The sequence below is a fragment of the Balaenoptera ricei genome, chromosome 11, assembly GCF_028023285.1.
Source record: "Balaenoptera ricei isolate mBalRic1 chromosome 11, mBalRic1.hap2, whole genome shotgun sequence".
In the NCBI taxonomy this organism is placed as follows: Eukaryota; Metazoa; Chordata; class Mammalia; order Artiodactyla; family Balaenopteridae; genus Balaenoptera; species Balaenoptera ricei.
Window position 1 is genome coordinate 99,463,960 of NC_082649.1, and position 19,660 is coordinate 99,483,619.

Genomic DNA, 19,660 nt, shown 5'->3' on the forward strand with positions numbered 1-19,660 from the left:
TAAGTAATCAGAGTTAAAGTTCTTTTTGCCCCAAAACGTGAATTTTGTCCTTAGCCACCTATGCCTTTTTATTATCAAGTAAGGGCTTACATTAAATTTCTAAATTTGAACACATTTATAATTATTTTATTTTAATAAATTGTGCTTGAACAGTTTACTTTCCACTCAGTGAAGGTACAAAAAAATACTCAACCAAGCTTCTCACTAAGCCTGGTTACTTAAGATCTTATGTAATTTTCTTTAAAAGAAGAAAGTTATCCTGGTTTCCAAACCAATTAGGCATAGTGGAAAGAGCACAGACTTTGGAGTCAGACATTGTTTCAAATCCTGGCTCTGTCAGTGGGTAACCTTGGTGAAGTCATATAATCTCACCACCTCAACTTCGTGTTCTGTAAAGATGGGGTGCTGTTTACCATGTTTAGTAGTGGCAGAGTAAATGAATTAATACATATAAAGCACCTTGCAAATAATGGGCAATTCAAAATGGTAGCCAATACTACTGTTGTTATTTGTCGTTAGACTAAACTTCTGAGTACAGTTTTGAATAGTTTGAAGTTCTATGGTATTATCATGCAGCTATTAAATAATTGTGTCCTTGATATGCTTGCATGTCATTGGTAGATGAGAAATTATTACTCTAATATTTGGAAGGTGTTTGGGGGTTCATCAAGATGAGAGGTATGATAAATATAAGATGCCATTGTTTTTACCTGTACTTTCTTCAGGGTATCCTGTCTTGGTAGTGAATGGAAGAGGGCCTGGTCCCTGGGGCAGTGCAGAAGGCACTTTCATCATCTCACTCACTGCAAATGTCATGTGAGGTTTCATGGAAGTATTAAGAGATCCAATTAAGAAGAATAGTTCTGAGTCTAAACCAGCCCAGAGTGGCTTCTCTAGGGGAAACTCCCTGCTCAGCTGGTACGTTTGTGTTTGTCATTAGGGACACCTTGTATTCCAGGTGCCTGCTTTGAGACATCTGCCTGTACTGGCTTCATGTTACACACAAATCCACATTTAATGACACTCCTACTGTTATTTATAGGCTTAGTTATGTTAATCAGATTGTTTCACTGAGTTCTTTCTCTTATTCTAGTGGCTGGTGGTTGTGGAAAGAGGAGGGGTTAGAATGGGAAGTTAAGTCTTAGTTTAAGGGAAGATTAGGTGTTATGCTATCATGCGTTGCTTTTCGCCTTTGTGCAGCCCTGAATCTGTGGAGGCTAGTCCAGCAGTTAATGAGAAGAGCGTGTATTCCACTCATAATTATGGGACCACTCAGAGACATGGGTGTCGAGGACTGCCTTATGCTGTGAGTATGCATTTGTTTCTCTCCAGAGCAGTGATCTTCCTGGAGTGTAATCCATTCTTATACATTGTGACTTTCTTGAAATGTTTATATGCAGCATGACGAAGTTGCCCCTTTTGCACTTCCCTGCCTCCAGCGGACGTCTAGCCCTGCATCATTGTTCTTGTTTTTATGTCCCAGTTGACCTTGGCATTTTGTTTTATCACTTTCCTGGTTGAAGCCAAAAAACGAAGGGTACTACTTTCTTCTTTCTTTCCATATGTACCATACTTTAGGGGAGAGAGGGGCCAGTGTTTGGACACTGTTGATTTAAAAAATCTTATTTTCAGGATCATAATTACGGAGCCCCTCCTCCTCCGACACCTCCTGCTTCTCCCCCTGTCCAGACGATCATCCCCCGTTCTGACCTGAATGGCCTGCCGTCGCCCGTAGAGGAACGCTGTGGAGACAGCCCGAACTCTGAAGGAGAGACTGTTCCTACCTGGTGTCCTTGTGGTCTTTCTCAGGATGGCTTCCTTCTCAACTGTGACAAGTGCAGGTAAGATCGTGTTCCATCTAAATCCAACCCTGGGTTGCTGGGATTAGGGTTTCTCATTAGTAGGGAAAAGCTCAAAGTATTCTTTCTTGTGTTTGTTAATGTAGATGATTCCTTAGTGCTCCTTGGCTCGAATTCTCTGCACTAGGTGAGAATTGCTGACAACAAGGAATGAGAGATTGATGTTAAAGCTATTGAATTTGATATGAAATTTAATGTCCTGGAAACATTTGGTAGGTGGGAGGAAGGGGGTAGTATATGCAGAGATACTTCTCCCACGTGTGTGATGATGCGCTGCATGCTGTTGGAAGGACTACTTTAAGTTTATTTTCCCTCTTTAGGGGAATGAGCAGGGGGAAGGTTATTAGACTTCATCGGCGGAAGCAGGACAACATATCAGGTGAGCCAGAGATGGGTTGGGACCATATTTTGACATATACTATTTTGTGGTTTTAATATTCATCCCAAGAACCCCTCTTGTAAGTTCCTGTGGTCCCCAGCTCTTTTCATGGACAGTGATTAAAGTCCTCTCAAGACCATTGTAATTCTATTGTTGTGAATTAATTGTATCCAGAGTCAACAATTTTAGCCCTATAGTAATCAAAATAATCCTTGTGAGCACGCATGTGCATGTGCGTGCGTGCACACACACACACACACACACATCCTTTTCTATGTTACATATACATTGAGGCAGTGGAGCTTGGGGACTGAATTCAAGGGGAGAAATACATGATATAGAACAGGGTTTGTATGCTTAATGCCAATGATACAGAAAGAATCTTGTTTCTGTATGGAATGTAGGTATATGTTCTACAGATAATAGAGTTAATAGTAGAAGTAATAACTTACTGGGTATGGGGTAGAGCTAAAGGAATAAGCTGCTTTTAATGTATTTATGAGGCTTTTTGTACAACGTGAACTATGAAATAACCTTTTTTCAGGTGGGGATAGCAGTGCAACAGAAAGCTGGGATGAGGAGCTTTCTCCTTCCACTGTGTTGTATACAGCAACACAGCACACACCTACAAGCATCACCTTAACTGTCAGAAGAACCAAACCCAAGAAGCGGAAAAAGAGTCCAGAAAAGGGTCGTGCAGCACCAAAGACGAAGAAAATCAAGGTATGAAGGGTAAAACTATCTCAAATAGAAATGTGTCTGAAATAGCCCAAATTTTGTATGAAGAATGCACCAGAATTCTTTTAAGAAATTTGATCCAGATGTTTGAAGGGCCACTTTTGCTCTGCTTGCACAAATCAGGTAATTTGTATTATGAACATGTAGATCAACCTCTCTTATACCATTCCATATCATCACAACTGGCACAGAGTTTCTTTTGCTCCAGCCCCCATCCCAGGTATGAAATCCCAGCCCCGCCTGGCACAAGCCCATGTGTGCTGCAGCCTCCAGTCTAGGCTTCCACTGTCCTTACAGTATCTCCCACCTCCTCAACCCCAAAACCCAGTCTGAAATTCTTGTCCTGGTACATGCCCACTTTATGTCGTTGGTTGATTGTTTTTCCCTTGTTTCAAAAAATTCAGGAAACATCTCTTGAATGGTCTAGGCTTACTCAGTGTTGTGGTCACTTTCCTGTATTCTCAACTAAAAAGTCTCCAGAAGAAATCTCTTCTGTTTTGTGTTCTTTCTTCCCCATCACGGCAACTTTGTTGCTCCTAGGTGACTTGCCCACCCCTTGTTAAGGGGATTGGTCTTTGTTTCCTTCTTAATTTCAGAACTGGTAAATCTGCAGCCTTACTTAACATTTTTATTTACTTTTTCTTTTAGTGTCAGGGGTGCATATAGGATTTAAGTGATGCATGCTCTTCCCTGTTTATTACCTAATTCCGCAATGGAAAGTATTGGAATTAGCCTCAGAGTTCACTGGCCATGTGCTACCCCTATTCTTGATAATAGTGTGGGGAATTCCATTGTGTTTGTTACCTAGGGTAAAGGGGACAGACTAGAACACTAGTTCTTGCCTTAGTTTTAGTCTCAGATAGGTATAACTGTCATTCTTGGTACCAAGTTTTGTTTTGTTCTACTTGTTTTCCTCTTTGGGATAGGCATTTCGAGAGGGATCCCGGAAGTCCTTGCGGATGAAGGTAAGGGGTATTCTTCCCTGATGCTGTGTTTTACTTCACTGTGATCTTGCATTTTGGTCAGCTTCTTTCCTGACATTGATGGTCTGGGAATCTTGGACCCTGCTTTTCGTTAGTTTGTAATTGTTGCCATTCAGTTTTCATAGAGCCTTTCTCCAAAGTAGATTTTCTTGGCCATTTTCTGAAATATTTTCCCTTTCTGTAATTAGCCTTCATTTATTGGTTTTTCATTAGCTGCTTCTCTCGGGGTGGGGGTAAGTGACATTTTGCCAAACAAAATGAGGCTGATGTTTTCCATCATTGTGATTGGCCTCCACCTCAGGAGTGAGGATTTTCTGGTGATAGAGGATCTCTTGTGCACCCACCCTAGCACCATGTAGGCTTTAATCACCAGTTGGAAGGATAAATTTCATCAGTAGGAAGGTAGTAGTTTTGATAAGAATTATTCTGACTGGAATTACTTACTTTTGAGCTGTTTTCTCCTGGCATGTCTGTTTGGTATAGAAGACTCGGGTGATGCTAGTGTGCTTCTTTTCTTCAATTATCAAATAAAAGAGCTTTTGAGGCATGATTTCGGGTAGTGGTTGGAGAATAGAGCAATTATGTGCAATGGTTTAAAGGGACTTTCAGTTACTAGGTGATAAGGAAAGAGTTTGCCCAGAGGAGATTTGAATATACTGTCTGGTATCTTCCTTTACCTATGTGTATATATAGAAGGACAGCATACCTCCCACACCATTACTTAATGGCTTCCAAGCATTTAATTAGAATTAAGGTTGAGTTTAATTCCATATGTATACTTATGCCTAAATGTGTAACTGATATAAAAGCAGGATCTTTCCTGTTGACCGTTCTGTGGTAAACATTAAACTCTTTTAGTGAGGATAAGCTTTCTTAGGATTTATGCATGCATGTGCGCGCGCACACACACACACACACACACACATATGGAACACCAATATGATTCATGTTAAAAAAGATCTCAGGTAGCACTTTATATAAAATTAGAAGGCCTCACCTTACATATACCCATAAATAGATTTGTACATATCTGTAAAAGAGATGGGAGAGGACTTAAGAGCCCAAGACCATCAGAATCCTGGGATGTCTTGGAACACAATTACTGTTTCTTTCTTAGATCTATCTCCTGCAAGGAGACAGTTGCTTAGAGGGGACCTTCAATAGATTTAAGGGGCAGACGTAGCCCCTGATCCCAGGTGTTAAGCCCTTTTCTCTTTTATCAGCTAGCTATTGTAACTTGCCTCCAGAGGTTTGAAACCTTTTGAAAGCAGTTGACTGGCTCTCTCAGAAAACTACATGTAAACCCCAAATATTGCTTGCAGTTTTGAGATGTTGACAGATAGCCCCATAAGCATGTTAAATTTTAGATAATTTAAAAGTACTAGTTGGTTTATTTTTATTCTCATATCAGAATTCTAAACTGAGTTATAAATTTTGTACTCAGAATTAATTGTTAGTAAGAACTACACCAAGCATCTGAGTGGGAACAATACCGTAAGAATGAGAAGAACCTATCATTTGGCTTTTTAACCCCAAAGTTGAATTTCCCTACTGGAGACTGCTCTAAACCAGGGTTTCTCAACCTCGACACTGTTGACATTTTGAACCAGATAATTCTTCGTAGGGATCAGGGCTGTCTTTTGCATTACAGTCGGCTGTGTAGCAGCATCCCTAGCATTTACCTACTGGGTGCCAATAACACACACACCCAGGTGTATTAATCAGAAATGACTTCAGGTATTACTAAATGTCTCCTTGGGGGCAAAACCCCCTCTGGTTGAGAACCACTGCTCTAAACCCACTGAGATGGGGTCTCCAGTACCCGGAAGAATGGGATAGCAGAGTAGACAGAGTTATATTAGTGAACAATAGCTAAAATTACGGCAAAGGCTTCCAGTATACATTGTTTAACAAGTCATAAGTTCAGTGATCACTACTGGATGCTTAAACCTGGGAATACTATTTGGGCACCCCTAATCCCCAGTCTTATAAACACCCTTAAGCCTCAACTTTTGTACTTTTCTTTTGCTCAGCTGCTACTGACACTTCAAGCTGGTGATAGTCTGTTCTCAGTGTGTTAGCCTTAGGTGTTTGTTAGATCCCTTTGTTTATTGTTCATTCTTTTGGACTCTAGTGACAAATGTGGAAAACAGTGGTGTTAACTTTTTCCTTTGATCTCCCTGTTCCTTGGGGGAAGGATGGTAGACAATAGTCAATCAAAACTAGTGACACAGAAGTGAAAGAAAGTAATTGTTATAATGGGTATAAATGTTTTCTCTGTCATTCGTGGAAACTATATTTAATTTTTTTATACCTGTTTTTGCAAGTTTAGAGTCGACATGGATTTGCAGGTAGCTTTGGTACTATAGTGTCTTTTCCTTCTAGTTGTCACTAGTGTGACATCATCACACGTTTGTTTTGTTTTCTGACGACACCTTAAGTCCTGAACACCATGGAGGAGAACATGTATCAGAGTTCAGCTGTGTCTCTATAGCACAAGCACGTATAAAACTGTTTAGGATGATATTGGTGAGATGTAATAATCTTTCCTCAGTACTGTACTGTGATAGAGGGCAGCGGTTTTCCGAGAGAGGTATAGCACAGTATCTCTCAGCATTTCCTACACTGCCCCTACCAACGTGCCTCCACCCACCTCACCTCTTCAGAGGGTGGCTGTTTTAAAATGTCAAAAGTAGAGTGCTAGAAAGATATACTCGAAATGATAGCTTTTTCTATGGGAGGCAAGAGTATGAGTTACTTATTTGTTTATTTGGGTCACATGTATTTTTAGAATGAACATGTATTAATTGTATATTAAAAATAATAAGTCACACAAAAACATTCTCCTGGATGCTAGTAAAACTACCAATTTGAGATGGCACGCTGTTGTTTGATAAGTATTGAAATTTAAGCAATGTGGATATTTTGAGGTATCTCTATTCATTTTTATGAAGATTTTCTTATGAACTTGATGTCATTCTTCTGATAAGTTTGAGTTTTATGACTTAAAAATGGTCATAAAATCACAGTGATGGGATGGAATTGCAATCCAGATTAATTTCTCACTTTATAAATGAGGAAGCTGAACCTCACAGCTCATTGGTAATGAAACCATGATAGAAGCCAGATCCTGACTCCCAGGCCATTACTCTTATGCCACACCAACTGCCAAGTGAAAACTAATCTTCTCTGGATATTCAGCCTGACCCACCCCCACCCCCACCCACCCACCCACCCCCGCCCTTTTATGGACTCTCCTAACCTACTTGACCTTTGTTCTCTACAGAATTCTCCTTCTGAAGCACAGAATTTAGATGAGAACACAACTGAGGGATGGGAAAATCGGATAAGACTATGGACTGATCAGTATGAAGAAGCCTTCACTAATCAGTACAGTGCAGATGTACAGAACGCCCTTGAACAACATCTACATTCTAGCAAGGAATTTGTGGGCAAACCTGCTATTTTAGACACTATTAATAAGACTGAATTGGCCTGTAATAATACAGTTATTGGTTCCCAAATGCAGGTAAGGATCAAAGGGTTAAAGACTCCTTAAGTAGTTGAGATTTTAAGAACCCAGGAAAAGGACATATTTTGGAATTACTGTTTCTTTCAAATGGCCTTAGAATAACAAATTAGCCAGCTATTGAGCATCTTTAACTAAAAGCAAGTACAGTAACTGTGAACTGTTCGGATACATATTTTTAAACTACATATCTTTATTAATTAAAAATAGATAAATTAGGATAGGAAATTTTATACAGCCTCAGTAGGAATTATTAAGATTAATAGAAACCTAAGCTCTTACATTACACATAGAGCCACTAAAATTTTAATCATATATTTTTCTTAGATTTTTTTTTTTCTCTTGTCTTTGAGGATTGGGGGGGTGGCAGGTTCACTAGATGCAGCCTGTTTCCTAGAAATACTAAGGTTTTATCATATTTTAAAATGTCTGATCATCAAGCTAAGTAACATATACAAATAAAACCTAAAAATATTGGCGCCTTTTCCTCAATTAAGAAATATTTTAAATGTCTGCTAAGCTGCTATTGATATTATCTAATGTTAATACTCTGATTTTATTCAGCTCCAGTTGGGAAGAGTCACTCGTGTTCAGAAGCACCGGAAGATCCTGAGGGCTGCAAGAGATTTGGCTTTGGACACTCTTATAATAGAGTATCGAGGCAAAGTCATGTTACGGCAGCAATTTGAGGTCAATGGGCATTTCTTCAAAAAGTAAGAGCATCATTCATTGAGTAGTAAGGGCTAAAGTGGGCCTGGCTGAGCATATGGCTGTAAAAACCATCCTGGTTGATGGGATGCTCTTGGGGGAAAAGATTACAGCTCAAATAAGCTCACGCCTCTCTGCTATTTGTAGAGAAGTGCAAATAAACCTGCAAATTGTTTAACATATAAAGTGGTGATGACTCCTTTCCAAGCGAAGCATTCCTTGCTTTGTGCCTATTCTTTAATCAGAAGCAGACAAGCATGTGATGTTTTCCAAGTGTAGGCGTTGCAAAGGACTACTGCTTCTTCTGTCAGCATGTGCTTCATATTTGAAATCATGGGGTGGCCTTTTTATTTGTATTGAGAATTACAGGAATTTTAATTATATCCCTAGACCATACCCCTTTGTGCTCTTCTACTCAAAATTCAATGGTGTAGAGATGTGTGTGGATGCACGTACTTTCGGTAATGATGCTCGGTTCATCAGAAGATCATGTACACCAAATGCAGAGGTAAGATTTCTGTAGCAATTTCTCTTTGAATGGAACCACCAAAAGGACAAGTCAACTGAAGAAGCAGTCTGAAAACTTCACCCAGATTAAGGTCTGTAGATAATGGTTATGACCTTTCGTTGTAAGAGATGAAAAACAAAAGTAATGATGCATTTATTCTAACAAGATGGGGGCAAGGAATGGATTTTCTTTAGAGAAGGCAGAAATGGGAAAAAGCATGTTAGCATTTGCTAAAGAGAAGGAGCTAGACTGGATAAGAAGTCAATGAGGTTATATTAAAGAATTGCCATATAAAAGATTTTATCATTGGGCCAAAACGAAGGTGTGTGGTTGCAGTTTTTTAGATTTTAGCTAATAGGGTTGTGAGAGAGATTCTAGACATTTCTAAAGTTCAATATTTGGTGCATAATGAGTGCAACCACATCAGATGCAGCAAGAAAATCCACAGAGCTTTTCTTACAGACTAAGGAATTTTAATTTTCTGGTGCAACTGAAAACAGCTTTAAGATGTAGAGCAGGGACTTCCTGGTGGCACAGTGGTTAAGAATCTGCCTGCCAGTGCAGGGGATACAGGTTCAAGCCCTGGTCTGGGAAGATCCCACATGTCGCGGAGCAATTAAGCCCGTATGCCACAACTACTGAGCCTGCGCTCTAGACCCCACGAGCTACAATTACTGAGCCCTTGTGCCACAACTACTGAAGCCTGCGTGCCTAGAGCCCGCGTTCTGCAACAAGAGAAGTCACTGCAGTGAAAGTCCCGTGCACCGCAACAAAGAGTAGCCCCCGCTTGCCACAACTAGAGAAAGCCCGCGCGCAGAAACGAGGACCTAATGCAGCCAAAAATAAATATAAATAAATAGATTTATTTAAAAAAAAAAAAAAAGATGTAGAGCAGACCCTGATTGCTAACATCTCAAGATTTCTTCATTTATTTCAAGAAATATCATAAATTTTCAATTACTATATGATAGTTTCAAATGAAATGATGGAGTTAAATGACAGACTACCATAACTCTAAGTGAGGAGATATCATTTTGGTAAAAGGTTTTTTCCCTCTTATGGAGAGTTCCTGGTCTTTTTGATAAATCATAACCATAAGCCTTGTTCACACAGGTGAGACACATGATTGCAGATGGGATGATTCACCTCTGTATCTATGCTGTGTCTGCCATCACCAAGGATGCTGAGGTCACCATAGCATTTGACTATGAGTACAGTAACTGGTAAGATTTCCACAACCTTTCCTAACATGAATTGCTTGTCTTACAGATTAAGCTATTCTGTTCAGTCTGCTTTTGTGCCTTGCCATTTGCTTCTTTTTTTAAACCTAATCTTTCCATGAGTAATGCATTTTCTGCCTAGAAATTGTGGAGGGAAAGACAGACTGAGGGTGTTATTTTAAGAGACACAGCTACATAGTGTGATACTGCTTACCAGTCTTCTAACCAAGGGTGTTTTGGCCTGTGCCTCTATGTAGCAAGAATAACAAAAAGTGTTTGTATGAAACACTCGTAGAAATTGCAGTAGCATCTATTGTTATGCACACAGCACTTGTACCAGGGATCATATAGAATGAGAATTTAAAGCTTTGCTCCATCCACTCAAGTCATGTAATGTAGCTGTACATGGCAATGCAGAAAAACAGATGGCAAGTCATAGGTGATTATGTGATGGGTTTTGTAAAATGGATGCTTTTTCTCCCTTGGTCCTTTCAGGCAAAAAGGGGTTATGTGGCAATTGATGTTTGGGCACAGGTGCAAGAAGAAAAGGTATTAATAATAAGTAGGGAATCAGTAGGTAAAAGTGAGGACATGGTGAAGGTAGACACAAGATAAGTACGGCCACTGTAGAGTCTGTCACTGATTCATTGCCCACTAAATAGCGTAGACAGTTGGGAGAATTGAATTTAGTGGGGACTTCATTTCCTTTCCACTGACCGTGTATAGGGGAAGAGTTGGGGTTATATACAGAAACACAGACTATTGAAAGTATTTATAGGACTTTCTTAATGACTATTTACCTTGTTCAAAGATGAAACTAGAGGAAATTACTAATATTTCAAAAGAATGAATGGATAATATAACTGATATTCAAGGGTACTGAAACAGGCACTTTTGGTTGTTTCTTTGGAGCAGTAATTACAAAGTGGACTGTGCATGTCACAAGGGGAACCGGAATTGCCCTATACAGAAAAGGAATCCCAGTGCTGCAGAGCCGCCACTTCCACCTCCCCCAAGCCTGCCCACCATCGGAGCAGAGACAAGACGCAGAAAAGCACGACGGAAAGAGCTAGAGATGGAGCAGCAGAGTGAGGCTCCAGAAGAGGATAACAATCAGCAACCAGAGCAGATTCCTGAGAAAGTGATTGTATCCAGTGACCATGAGGTAATCTCCCCTGGTCAGAGGCTGTTGCTTTGGTGTTGATCCTCTTCAGATGAAGAGGATCCCAGGTTGCCACATGTTGTTTTATGTAGGGAATCTACATTAACACTTAATAACCTTCATATCATGGTGGGTGTGCTTTCATTCATTATCTTTTTATTATTTTTTACAATGTCAAGAACATCCATTCAGGTACTTATCAGGTTTCAGTCCAGTGAATGAGATTTATCATCTGTGTTTATCATGTGGCCCCACATGAGTAACACTATAAAGCACTAGAAATTGTTTCTAGAGTTTTAAGCTACCAGCAAAAAAACAGGGATTGATTTTTCTTAGAGCTTAAGAATACAGCTGAATATTTCCTCTATCTTAAAGGGAATAGACAATCCAGAAGAAAAAGCAGAAGAAGAGAAAGAAGAGATTACAGATGACCAGGAGAACCCAGCTCATAGCAAGAGGGTGAGTACCTTCTAACGTCTTTTTGTTCCTGCTGACTCATGTTACCTATAGCATGTAAACTCCTTCTCTTCTGAATTTATATCATCTCATTTCTTCAGTAAGTTACTATGCCATCACCTCTAGGTCACAGTGTGGGCTTTTTCTATAAAGCAGATTTTATTATGATTTTTTACACAGACACACACACATAGTTCTCTAGTGACTGTTATCAGATGATGGTTTTAAGAGGTTTCTTACTAACAGTCTGATTTCCAAAAAACTGTCTTAATGGAACAAAATATCCTTAGGCTACTTACTCTAACTTAGCAATTTCCTAAGTTTGTGTGGATTTTGACATTTAAAAAACAAACAAAACCTTCAGTCATATGGATTCAGTCATGACTGAAATCAGTCATGTTTATTTCTGTCCCTGAGAAGCTGTTTAAGAAAATCTGCTTGACTTTTTTTTTTTTTTTTTTGAACTCTGCAGAGAAAAATTGGTTTTGATGGCTATATTTCTTTTGTATTAAAAAGTTTCAAAATAGCTGACCCTTTTTGAAAAGCTTGGGTTTGACCTTGCCTTTCTTTACAACTCTTTGCAACATGTAAGATGAAACATTTTTAGTTTTTATCTTATGTTCTCAAAGATATATGTATTATCTTACTAGTATTTTCTATAAATGTCTATCAATTTCCATTAATAATAGTTCTGAAAAGCTGTTCCCTTCTCCTGGTTGAGGCTTCCTTCTATGCCAATGTTATTTCTTTCTAGACCCGGGAAGATAGGAAGGTTGAAGCCATCATGCATGCTTTTGAAAACTTAGAGAAAAGAAAGAAGCGGCGGGATCAGCCCTTGGAACAGAGCAACTCTGACATAGAGATTACTACCACCACCTCAGAGACTCCTGTGGGAGAGGAGACAAAAACTGAAGCCCCTGAATCTGAAGTTAGCAACCCTGCTTCAAACATTGCCATCCCAAGCAACCCACAGAGTGTTGGAGTGAACACCCGGAGGTCTTCCCAAGCAGGGGTAAGATGAAAAGACTCCAGGTCTTAGATAGTCTTTCTTTTGCTAATATCAGTTACCTATCTTTTGGAATGGTTAGTATCAGCATTTTCAGCTTTGCCTTATTTTGCAATAAGTGAGGCTGTTTTCAGTCAGCTGATTCGTGGGATTCAAGGAGACAGAGTTTGAATGACTAGATACTCTCAGACTAAAATGGGACTTTCTACAATTTCTGCCAGATATTGTTGGTGGTGAGTTCATAAAAATCATGTGGTTTCTCTTTGGCTCTCTGTGTAGCACTGTCATGTACCTGACCTTTCATAGGATTCTCAGAATTAATTCTTCGTTCCTTTTCCTACCTTAGCCATGGATTCTAAGCCTTAAGCTAAAACCTCAGTATCTGGGGAAAGAGACAAAGGAAGAATTACGTTCCCTGCTAAGAACCTAAAATTAGGTGGCTACTTTCAGCTGACTTTAGACCTATTTTATAAATACTTATTAGAAAAAGAAATAACTAACTGAGACATCTTCCTGTAGCCTTTTTAGCTGATTTAAATGTATAAATTTTATAAGGATTACATTTGAAATTAATGTTTTTAAACGCTCACTTTCTTCACCAGTAAACATTCAGAATGCTTAAAGTGAATAGGAAACTGGATAGAATGTTTGCTGATAAGAAATTTCTGGTAAGCAGTTAACTTTGCTGTTGTTATAGGATGTTGCTGCCGAAAAACCAGTCCCCAAACCACCTCCAGCAAAGCCTTCTAGGCCCCGACCGAAGAGTCGAATTTCTCGGTACCGGACCAGTTCAGCCCAAAGACTAAAACGTCAAAAGCAGGCCATTGCACAGCAGGCAGAGTTATCACAAGCTGCCTTGGAAGAGGGGGGAAATAACAGCTCAGTAACTCCTACTGAAGCTGGAAATGTAGACAGTTCGGGAGAAAACAGGCAATTAACAGGGTCTGACCCAACTGTGGTATCAGTTGCTGGATCCCATGTCAACCGTGCTGCATCTAAATACCCCAAAACCAAAAAGGTGAGTTACAAGTACATCTTCGTAAGTGTAGTCTGCCAAAATCTGTGGCTTAGTAAAGTGAAAGGACCTGTAATCCCCAGGGGAAAAAATAATAATAATAATCTAAGGATTATTAGATTGAAAGTTTTAGATAAAATGCTTAGACACATAGGGCTGAGGTCATCCTGCTACCTTACTTTTGTTCCCATAATTTTTAGGCAGAGTTTAAATTGCTGATAGCTGAAATCATTCCTTCCATAGTGGTCATGGAGAGGGTGAAAGAAGATACCCTTGTGCTCTGAATGTGCGGTTCATACTCTCTGCAGCTGCTATATCTACCTCTGTCTAGTTTCTAGATGAGGTTTGTGTTTGTGAGCTACACTGCTGCCTCTGGCTTTTGCATCTGCAGCATCAACTGATGGTCTCTTTTTTAACTTAGTATCTAGTTACAGAGTGGTTGAATGACAAAGCAGAGAAGCAAGAGTGCCCTGTTGAGTGCCCTTTACGTATCACCACGGACCCAACTGTACTGGCAACGACCCTGAACATGTTACCCGGTCTTATCCATTCCCCGTTAATTTGCACCACCCCCAAACACTACATTCGCTTTGGCTCACCCTTTATTCCTGAGAGGCGTCGAAGGCCGCTTCTGCCTGATGGCACGTTCAGCTCCTGTAAAAAGGTATGTATGTGTTTACGCGGTTTTTTTCTTTCAAGTTAGGATTCCAGTACTGGTGACATATCTAACACATTCTCTAGATAGCCACACTCTGCCCATATGAGTTTATAATGAGTTAGTTGTTCAACCACAAATACTGACGCATCAAGAGTCAGTGAGACTAAGGTGGGATGTATACTACATTTTTGGTGCTCAGTTTGTGAGTATTCACTGTTGTCTTTTCTGAGAGCCCTTGAGGTTACTGAGTTGAGAGCACATAGCAGTTGGTGACTGGGTAGGGAGGGGTGTTCTGTGTGTGCTCTTGTGATATTGGTTAACATGTCCATTTGTGATTATTGTGTGAGATTGGGCCCCAGGTACTCTAGAGCACTGTTGCACAAGTTAAAGAATGATTGAATTGTGTTCTGGATTAATTCAATCACTGTTATCATTTGACTGAGAGTAGAGGAAAAGTCCTGTTTACAATTGGCATAATTCCTGTTCCTTGATCAAATGACAAGTTGGACTGTTTATTCCCTAGTGATTATGGAACCCACTATAAAATTTTCTCTCTCTCTCTCTCTCTCTCTCTCTCTCTCTCTCTGCCTCTCTCTCACTCTTCTCTAGTTATATATTGTTTTTGGATCTAGTGACAGTAGTATTTGACGGTTGTTTGTTTTTGGAATGCTCTTTCTTAATTCCCAGAAGCCCTACATATTTTCCAAAGGTGTCTCTCAAGAATAGATCACTCCCTCAGACCTATAATGTCATTTTCGTGTTTCTAGAAGTATAGGACACCCTTTCATTTGGTCTTCCTTTGAGGTAGAGTCTGTTCCCTGGAACACCCTTTTCTCTTATCCTCAGATCTGGATTCAGGCTGCCTTCCTCAGTGTCTGCCATTGCCCTCCTCCACTGGCATCACGTACATGAGGATGCTGCATATAGATTATTTGATGTGATGAAGTCTCCAACTCCAGGCAGGTCTTCCCTGACTCCTCCAAACTTAAAGCTTTTCTCTTTTCCCAAAGAGCAGATACTATTTCTTGGGGGGAGGGGGCATAAAAGATGAGCCAAAGTGGTGTGGGATATGGAGGGGAGGAGGGCAACAAGGATCTGCACACAAAGGAAGGGTACTACCACTGAATGAGCAGCATACACTGAAGAAAGTCTTTTCCTAATCTTACCTAAGTGTTTGAGTCACTTACTGGTTTATTTAGGGGAAATTACCAAGTAGAACAACTCCTAAAGAGAAATTTGACCATGAGATCTTTGCCAGAAGGGTTTGTGGATGATGGACTAACGTAACTTCCAGGTGTCAGAAGTGAAAACAGTGACAACTTTCTTAAGAAGGAAATAAGACTAGAAATTTGCCTAAGTGATAAAGGAAGGTTGGGTCTCTGGGGATCTTTTATTATACCAAGTTACTTATCCTGGATCTTAGAAATTATCTGAGAAGGAAAAAAAAGTATTTGCCATTTAATGACCATTATGATTAACCTAATTCTGTAATAATTGGAGAAGGGCATTAACTGTGGTATGGCATGCAAAACTAATCTTCCTATTACATTTAGCTCAGTCCCTCATTAAGAGTAACAGCTCAGAATCTTTAACTACATTTTCAGAGTAGTATTGAACAATTAGAGAAGCTGTAAATATGGTCTTTAGTTTGGAGGAACAAGTCAAGAGATGGCTTAATATATATGTGAAATAAACTTTTTCCTTTTGTTCTGTCTTTGGCTAGACACAGTACTAGATTTCCTAGGATGTTAACTACTGAAGCATCTTATCAAGTCAGATAATAGAATTTCTTATTTTGGTCCTTTAAGAAGGGTAAACAATTATTAATACAGAGTAGTAGTGAAGTCTGAATTGTAAATAGTACGGACTAGCCTCTTAAAATACCGCCTTGATCATTGTGATGCTGGGTTATAATCTTTCTATTCCCATCTTGCTTTTTTCCAAGTAGCAGAGTTCTGTGAAAATCAAAAACGTGTAGAAATATGACTTCAAATCTGATAGAAAATCCATTTCTTAGAGCTCTTTTTACCTGGTTATGGTTTAGGACTTATATCTGTATCTCATCTTTGTGTCTCCATTGGCAACAGTTAGAAATCCCACTTAACTCATGTCCGTGTTATATTCTCCACATGTATCTGACCATCCTTAGTCTTGTTTTATACAGGCTCTGCTCAGGCACTTTTATCTGTTTGTGTCATATTGGTCTTTCGGAAGAGTTCAGGCTATGTATGCTGACTTATATATCAAATTATCTTGCTTAAATTGGGTCTTTTAAAATTAAGTTTTAATCACAGATTTAATAGTTGCTGTTAATGTATCAAGATTATATTACACAACAAGACTGTAACTTTTTATGGGACAAAATTAATGAAATTGGGTCTTATATAGAAATTGAACTCAGCTTTATCCTAGATGGGGAAGGAGAAGATTTTTTAGATTGGTTAGAAAGTACTCACATAGTACAGGACCTAAGAAGATTTCCATGATAAAACAAAATTGTAATAAATTTCTGAAAATCCCTCGGAGAAGAATATAATTTAAACAGATAGATGAGAACAACCGTCCTCCATGGGATTAGTTAGAACAGTGTACATTCTTAATAGGCTTACTCTTTCATATCTGATTAAAGGAGGTAAAAGCTTCATAAGTTTAAAACAGTATAAAGCTGCATGTGTAGATTTGCACCCAGATTCTTAGAGTATTTGGCAGAATGTTTTATGATGTCTCTGTAGTTTCTAAATTAAATCGATTCACAGTTCTTAACTAGCATGTTATGGCATGTCTTTTGTTGGATTTTACTTCACTTGTTATTTTAGAATGGAAGCATTTATGACTGGCTAAGAAGCCTTTCAGTAGTATTCCTCCTTGTTCTCTCTAAATCTCTAAACTTACCTTGTAGGCATAATATGTGTGGGCATTTGTTCTCCCGTTCAGACTGAAAATGAAACACTGTGTTTTGCATTGATATTTCATGATGTGCACTGGAGGGTTGTTAATCTGTATATCTCTGTCCATAGCACTGAAATTCAGTTGAACTAGTCCTCACTGAACATGTGTGCCCAGTACTGTGCTACAAGCTTTCTTCACACACACTGTCTCACCATTCATGATAACCCTGTGAGGCTGGGATTATTGCTTCAATTTACAGATCCAGAAGCTTTGGCTCAGAAGCGTTCAGTAACTCGCCCAGAGTTAGGCGTCTAGTAAGAGGCACAGCCAAGTTTCAATCCAGGTCTTTGGACCCTAAAACCCAAATTAATTCCTTTCTCTTTCCCCATCGTAATGAGACTCTTTAAGACATTTCTGTTGCCCATCTCTGAGCTTCCTAAAACTCTGTTCAACACAGACTTTCAGGGAGGGAGAAATGTTCTTTTGACCTTGATAACTGTAGCTAGAACTTGGGGAGAGGGGTTGTCTAAAGTTAATTTATTATCTGTAGGGGTGATTGGAATTTGTTAGATACAAATAACTGTTCATGTTCCTTCTTTACAGGCCCTGAAATATTGTGTAGACATACAAATAGGGCCAGGGAGGAATGGGATTGATCATGTTGCTGTTGTTCGACCTTAAGCTAACCAAAGCAACATCTTATTCCTTAGAATGCCCTTGTCCTGGTTCTACTTTCCCTTTTTGTAGTCATCAGATCCAGAGTGTAAGTTCTTTTATGGGTGCATCTATTTGACACTGGAAATATAAGAAATTGACTTCTCTAGGAAGAAAGCACAGTGACCCCAAATGAGTCCTGTCATCTGCTCTGATGAAAAACTTGTATGTACTAAGGTATCTATAACAAAGGATTTTCACTCTTTTGGGCCCCCTGGCCTTATTTTCCCCATCTGTACAATGAATGCGTTAGACAAGGTAACCTCTGAGGTCTCTTCTATGTAAGGAGCTATGGTTCTGACAGTTTTCATCTTTATATCAATATTCTGTATGTAGGAGAGGTAGTTCATTCTTGGTCTTGTTTTGGGTTTTCAGAGACCTGATCAAATCCTAAAATGTTGATGTAATTCAGTAGATGTTGAGCTGTCTTTCTTAGATACTTACTCACTCTTTACCCCCTCATGTTCATAATTTTATTCTTGCTTTCATTTGGTAGACCACATGGTCTGGTTTCCTCACATTATTTCCTAAGTTTCTAAGAGGGTAAATCTATTAGAATTGCTCTCTTTGGTAAAGAGAATATTTACTTACCTGTAATATTGGTTCTCTAAAGGTGTAAAGTTATAATCACCTTTGCTCTTCCTATTTGGGATAGGGTCTGACTCAGAAATTGATGTTTATCAAAATTCGATCTGTCTTATGTCAGGGCAGGAGAGCCACAGAGTGGTGAGCAACCTACAACTGTGTATCTTAAGAGAACACAATTACAGGTAAGAAATTTTCTCTCTTCCACAGGATGCATAATCTTATTACCCTAATCTCTGCAGGCTTACTTTCTGACCAAAATCTGTTTGCATCATTTTAGATTCCATTATTCACTACAAAAAATGACTGATTAGAGAGCTCTTTTTTACTTTTTTGTCTTTTTGATTTCTGCAGAAGGTCATTTATTCTGGTGATGATTTGTATTATTCATGGATAATTTAACCAAACTACTTAACAAGGAGGGAAAACTCAGAGGATATTCTGAGAGTAGACTTTCTGGAAGCATTTCAGTACTTGTAGTGAAGAGCTCTTTATCCTCATCCAGAGTTTTCCTGTGAATCTTTTCTATTACTTCTTCAGATACGCCCAACACAGGACAGACAGCTCTTAAGAGATCTTTTATCTTCCTTCTACGCACTTATTTTATATGCTAGTTTTATCCTGTGTGATCGGAGTCTCTCTTAAATAAATGCTAAGATTTCTTCCTTATCTTTTCCCATTTATCCCATTCTAAGCAATATGAAAAGTTAAATAGTAATCATTTTTTTTTATTGGTTTGGGCTTTTTTATGGGACTGCATTATGTGTAATCCAGGTTTTCTCAACTATGCCCCATAAAAGGAGTTGATGGGGCACTATCCTAAAATGCTGAAACACAAGACAAAAACTACTTGACTGTGGACCCGAATGAATGCATTGTATTGCATCTCTCACCAGTTGATATGTAATGACCTGGTTAATGCATTTAAAATAGGTGACCTAAATAGTTTTAAATGATTATTGATAAGTCCCTGGTTCTTTTCCCATTATAGCGCTGGATAAAGCAAGCCTTGGAAGAAGGGATGACCCAGACATCATCTGTACCCCAAGAGACTAGAACTCAGCACCTATACCAAAGTAATGAGAATAGTAATTCTTCTAGTATCTGCAAAGACAATGCAGGTATGTATGGCAGACCTTTCTGAATACATGAGCAATGATTATTTTGGGTCTACATAAAAAATTTCACTGAGTACTTTAAAAAGTCTGATACAAAAAAAAGAAATAGCATTGTTCTCTAAATAGTTACTTT

The 19,660-nt window shown here is 39.0% G+C and overlaps 1 protein-coding gene across 15 annotated transcripts in view; it reads left to right on the forward strand.

Moving 5' to 3' along the window:
- Nucleotides 1-19,660, forward strand: part of SETD5 (SET domain containing 5) — a 79,841-nt gene that overhangs the window by 40,227 nt on the left and 19,954 nt on the right. For 5 of the 15 annotated variants that reach the window (XM_059940265.1, XM_059940263.1, XM_059940262.1 and 2 more), the window contains 16 exons: nt 726-918; nt 1,201-1,306; nt 1,633-1,841; nt 2,180-2,238; nt 2,783-2,961; nt 3,903-3,941; nt 7,246-7,488; nt 8,053-8,201; nt 8,587-8,704; nt 9,818-9,927; nt 10,840-11,089; nt 11,462-11,545; nt 12,297-12,554; nt 13,246-13,566; nt 13,985-14,227; nt 19,401-19,530. In XM_059940265.1, the coding sequence (XP_059796248.1) occupies nt 827-918; nt 1,201-1,306; nt 1,633-1,841; nt 2,180-2,238; nt 2,783-2,961; nt 3,903-3,941; nt 7,246-7,488; nt 8,053-8,201; nt 8,587-8,704; nt 9,818-9,927; nt 10,840-11,089; nt 11,462-11,545; nt 12,297-12,554; nt 13,246-13,566; nt 13,985-14,227; nt 19,401-19,530 (2,590 nt within the window). In that variant the 5' untranslated portion in view covers nt 726-826. The remainder of the gene's footprint in view (nt 1-725; nt 919-1,200; nt 1,307-1,632; nt 1,842-2,179; nt 2,239-2,782; nt 2,962-3,902; nt 3,942-7,245; nt 7,489-8,052; nt 8,202-8,586; nt 8,705-9,817; nt 9,928-10,839; nt 11,090-11,461; nt 11,546-12,296; nt 12,555-13,245; nt 13,567-13,984; nt 14,228-19,400; nt 19,531-19,660) is intronic. The other 10 variants (XM_059940267.1, XM_059940266.1, XM_059940270.1 and 7 more) reach the window with 6 other exon arrangements.